The 5071-nt window shown below is 47.7% G+C and overlaps 1 protein-coding gene across 1 annotated transcript; it reads right to left on the bottom strand.

The window, feature by feature from the left end:
* Positions 1-1762: 1762 nt before the first annotated feature.
* Positions 1763-4677, bottom strand: LOC129596455 (uncharacterized). Its single transcript, XM_055493728.1, has 5 exons — positions 3879-4677; positions 3697-3804; positions 2948-3462; positions 2534-2850; positions 1763-2183 (listed from the first exon to the last, which is right to left on the bottom strand). The coding sequence occupies exons 1-5, from the start codon at positions 4675-4677 to the stop codon at positions 1763-1765; spliced, it is 2160 nt and encodes a 719-aa protein (XP_055349703.1).
* Positions 4678-5071: the final 394 nt, after the last annotated feature.

The raw sequence follows: 5071 nt of genomic DNA, 5'->3' as shown, positions 1-5071 counted from the left end.
TCAGCTAGCGAATTATTACGAACTAGCCTGTTTTTCATCCGCGAATCAGTCGCAATAGCTGCAATCGCGCCCTCTTATTTCTGCACGGGAAAGCTTTTTTTTCGAACCTATTACTGTTATAGAAATTGCCTCCAAGTGCCGAAAAACGGTTGCGTTCTGCTCGCAACAGTCTCGATTGCAGCGTATTTGGGGACGGTACTTTTGCTGGGGTTCGAGAGCTTGAACCAATAGCTAGACGATTCCAAAAATGTGCACTTCTCGGTTGTTGATTTTTTAAAGAAGTCTCGAGCTTCGAGTTAAGAAATCCGGCCATCCTCTCAACGAATTATTTCAGACTAGCTTGTTCTTACATCCGCGAACCAGTCGCAGTAGCAGCTTCCGTGCCCATTCACTTCTGCACAGGGACCCTGGAATATTTTTTTCAAGCCTATTACTGGTAGAGAAGTTGCCTCCAAGTCTCGACAAACAGGTTCGTTCTGCTCGCAAATAGTCTCGATTGCAGCGTATTTGGGACGGTTCTTTTGCTGGGGTTCGAGAGCTTGAACCAATAGCTAGGCGATTCCAAGAATCTGCACTTCTCGGTTGTTAATTTTTTAAAGTAGTCTCGAACATCAAGTTGAGAAATCCGGCCTTCCTGTTCGCGATTAATTTCGAACTAGCTTGTTTTTACATCCGCGAATCAGTCGCAGAAGCAGCATTCAAGCCCTCTTTTTTCTGCGCTGGGAATCGGAATAATTTTTTCATACCTATTGCAGATACAGAATGCCTCTTAGTCCCTACGCACTGGTGCGTTCTGCTCGCAAACAGTCTCAGTTGCTGCGTATTTTTGATGGAATTTTTTCTGGGGTTCGAGAGGTTGAACTACTAGCTCGACGATTCCCATATTCTGCACTTCACGGTTGTTAATTTTTTAAAGACGATTTGAAATTTATGTTGAGAAATCTGGCCATCCAGTTAGCGAATTATTTCGAGCTAGTCTGTTTTACATCCGCGAATCAGTCGCAGTAACAGCAATCGCGCCCTTTTATTTTTGCACGGGTTAGCTTGAATATTTTTTTCGAACCTATCACTGTTATAGAAATTGCCTCAAAGTCCCGTTCGTTCAATACATGACAATGGCGTGATAAGGATGTAGCTTTGTGTCAGAGGTTCGTATGTGCCCAGAGTAACGACACCTCGAGCGGAGCGACAGCGAAGGATGCAGACCACTCCATCCGAGACAGCGGATGTCAAATATGCTGGAAAGAAGGCCAGAAAGAGGAAAGGTCAGAAGGACGATCCTAAAGGCCGAGTGAATCCCGTGATGGAAGCCAAAGTAATGAATGGCCAGTGCCATCCGGAGGAAGCAATGGAGGAGAGAGTTATCCTCAAAGTGAAGCCAGAGATGGAATCGAGAAGAAAGCGGTTGTCCATCCGAAGGGCGAGAAGAGTGACATGGAGTTATCCCGACAGGATGCCAGTAAAGGGCGTGACCTGCGGAGAGAAAATGAGTCGTCCGACAGGAAGCCAATGGAGGATGGATTGACAAGAGCGAGTCAATTTTCATGCCAAAAAAATTTAACAGACTTTTGGCCTAAGAAAAGGTTTGGCCTGTAAATAACCATTCAATCTTTCTGCGGGCAATAAATCGCACACGTCGCTTTAAAAATTTCAAAAATAAAAACATATTAGAGCACTACGTTTTATACCAGTCACATTGACGACTAGAGTGGAGCATTTACTTAACATCAACATTGCACATCGTTTATCACAAACCGACAGATCAACGAATCACCGTAACTTCTTTGAAAACCTTGGCAGCTTTCGTCACCAAATCGGCGGCCGATGTGACGGTCGGCCAGAGAGGCGTCACCCCTATCAGCTGCTTCTGAGCGGTCCGGTCGGGTTGTTCTTTAGCGGCTGACACCTTCTCCCCATCACTCAGTACGACCAGTACTTGGTGGATGTATTCCAACCAGATCTTATTGGTACTAGGATGGAATCCCATCCAGTCTTCTCCGGTAGCCGTCCGCATCTTGCGGTAGACCTCAGACTGCGCATGACCTTCCTCCCCTTCAAAGATTGCCGGGTCCGTCGACAGATCTTTAAAGAATATCTTCTCTCCGTCATTTAACCGCGAAATAGTCCAATCTATGACGCGGACTTGGACGCCATCGGTGGGAATCCGGTACCGATTTCCCTCACTGTCAAAACCACCATGTAATTAACACCACAGTCCACCACCCACTTCGTGGCAAGCGGTGGGCGTGTTATTAAATATCGTTTTCTTAAAAATGCACTACGCAACCAGAGAACGAAAAGGTCACTTCCCGCCTGCCAGACCGCTCCAATTCAGAATAACTCTTATCAGAATAAGAACAGAGCATTCGATGTCCTTTTTTGTTGACAAAAGTACATATGTAACACCTTTTTTCACGTTGCCATATCGCCTTACTATGTCAATCAGACAGGCTCTACGGAAAATCCACGCAGTATGTTTTCCCATACTTATTGCGTATTTCAGCTTAAAGGTCAACATGCTAATTAGCCGTACCTCTTAAAATCCACAAAGATTTTACTGGTCTTGTTAACGAGGATATTCGAAAGGTGGAGATCTCGATGCTCCAGCTGCATCTTATCCTCGGCTATGGCGATTCCAATCACCAGCTGGCGAAAGACGGAGAGAATTTGCCGGATGCTATCAAACTCAAACCCTTCCAAGTCGACTCCGCCTTTCTCTAACGCTATAACGACGTACTGCTGGTCCCGAGGATAGGTTTCTGGGTCTTGATTGATGGCACGGTCAGGATATAGCGACGCGAAGTTCTTATACGGTCTGCGGCACTCTTTGGGGTATGGGCCTTGGGCCAACTAAAAGATACAACAAGGACACCATGTTTCAACGGAACTTAATTAATAAAAAATAAAGATCCAGATACACTTTTTCGCGTCGATTACTGGCCCTTACAGTCACGAAATGAGTCCGTATGAATATTGGCGCAAAGTGGGTGCCGCGGGGGGAGAGCAGGTCAGCGGAGAGTTTAAACGAAATCTGAACTTCTGCAAGCAGGTCCGCTGTCTGCAGTTGATTCTCGTGCTTCTCTTCTCTCACGAAAACCCCGTCCACTGGGACAATCTTCAGTATCAGCGTTTCATTGCCCCGACGCCCACTGAAGACATCGCTATAGGAACCCTCTGAGACTTTCCGCAGCCGCTTCACATTCATGTCGGAAAACAATTCGCCCGTGTTAACGACATATGCTGGAGCACACATCCGTAGAAGATCGTGCTGGGCTTCTTCGTTCAACTCCGTTCCCACCGTGGGCCGCGGTGAGCGTCGCGCTTGGGCCAACACACGATCTTCCGCAGAGTTTTGCACAGCCGGGACAACCTTTGCGACGTCGCCGACCAGACCGGGCTCCCGTCCTGCACGACGTGACACTTTTGCCGGATCGACGCGGTCGACTGGCAAGGACGATGTTTCTGAACAGTTAAAGGGTAAATTTCAGTGCTGCCGTATTGTAAAAAAAATAATTAAGTTTAGGAATGAGTTTAAAAGGAAATTATAAATGCTTAAGGTGGAAAAAGTCTCTAAAACTGCAAAGAAACTTGGCTTATCTCCTTTGCACATTATAATTAATAATTTATTAGCTTGGTACTTTGTACTTTTAATCATTTCTCGTTTTTCATTTAATTTCATAAAATAAATGCGCTGACCTATCCCAGTGGGTTGTTCCTGGTCGGCGCGCTTGTGCCGCTGATTTTCCTTCCCGCTAACCCGATTCGGTTTTGCCGAAACCTGTGTAGTAGAAGCCACGCCGCACTCTGCGAAAGCCAGCCAATCAGGTTATCGGAGTTCTGCATGCGGGTGCTTCAGCAAACAAGAAAACACATGCTACCTTTAACGGCTTTGCGTATCGGCAACGACACCGGTTCTTGATTACGCCGTTCTTGAAGGCGCGTCCGACGAGGTGAAGGAGGTCTAGGTGTATCGTGGAGAGTTCGAGGTTCTTGTTGAGGGTCTTGCGGGTCAGCGGGCACCACGGGAACCTTCTTCGCCGGCTGAGCGGCCGCATTCCGCTTCCTTGTGCCGGGCGGCCGGGGCGCTGCTGTCGACGCTGCAGCTGACAATGCCGGTGGTGGGGCGACAGCGCGCTGGCCTTCCACATCGCCACGGGGCAATGCTCCCGTCCTGGCAATGGGACGATGCGGCGACGCCCTTGGATTTCGTGCGGATGCCTTCTCTCGGACCGACGGTACAGGAGGGACAGGGCCGGGGTTTAAGACAGCGGCAGCTGGTTGTTGAATCGCTGCGCGCCCTCGCGTGACCCGTGGAGAGAACTCAGCGGCCGGTGCAGACTTCGCATTGCGGCGCATCCGTGGGCGGGGAGCTGTGTTTGAAGGTTCAGTCACTGGTTCAGCTGTCGCAGCGTCGGCGCTCGCGTGCTGATTGGAGACTGGCTGGCCATTCCCGCTGTTGTTTGCAGTCCTGCGAGGCGGTGCTGTGATTCCGTCTCCGGGATTAGTGGGGAGCGCGGGCGCGGTGAGGTCAGCCTTCGGCGCGAACTGCGGGTTGTTCCGGTAAAAAGCATCGCGCCGCTTTTTGTTGGCCTCCACCTGCCCTGCCTTAAAGGCAGTCTGCTGGTATTTGTTCTTGCGATGCTGGGGGTTCAGCCGTTTACTAGGTTTGCAGTACATTCTTCGGATTCGGGACTCTCTGCAAACAAAACTGTTAGCTTATTGTAACTAAAAATGTACAAGCGTGATAAGGCGAAGCGAAAGAATGCGAGAAGGAAAGACAGAGAGAACGCCAATTACGTAAATCATGAATGATCACTTTATTTCGGTGCTTAGCCAATGCAATCATAAAGGTCACCAAATGTAGAATCAGATTGAAGTGATTAGAACCGGAGGTACTAAAATCAATTGTAGTGACAAAAAATAATTTATAAAATAAATTTAGAAAAACATCAACGAAATGAACTTAGCATTATAATAAAGACAAATTTATTGAATACGTTTTACGTTTATAATAATGAAAAGCCGTGTGTATACTACTTAAACAAAGCTGATTTTTCTACGTATTCACATC

Source organism: Paramacrobiotus metropolitanus, unplaced genomic scaffold (assembly GCF_019649055.1).
Source record: "Paramacrobiotus metropolitanus isolate TYO unplaced genomic scaffold, Prichtersi_v1.0 Parri_scaffold0000090, whole genome shotgun sequence".
NCBI classification, from domain to species: Eukaryota; Metazoa; Tardigrada; class Eutardigrada; order Parachela; family Macrobiotidae; genus Paramacrobiotus; species Paramacrobiotus metropolitanus.
This window is presented reverse-complemented; position numbering and strand designations above follow the sequence as displayed.

Bases quoted from the DNA above. Each gene is read 5' to 3' on its own strand.
- LOC129596455 (XM_055493728.1), bottom strand. From the start codon at position 4,677: ATGTACTGCAAACCTAGTAAACGGCTGAACCCCCAGCATCGCAAGAAC. The intron at 3,463-3,696 runs GTCAGCGCATTT...TTAACTGTTCAG, and splicing joins GGAACAACCCACTGGGATAG to AAACATCGTCCTTGCCAGTC. The intron at 2,851-2,947 runs GTAAGGGCCAGT...TGTATCTTTTAG, and splicing joins TACGGACTCATTTCGTGACT to TTGGCCCAAGGCCCATACCC.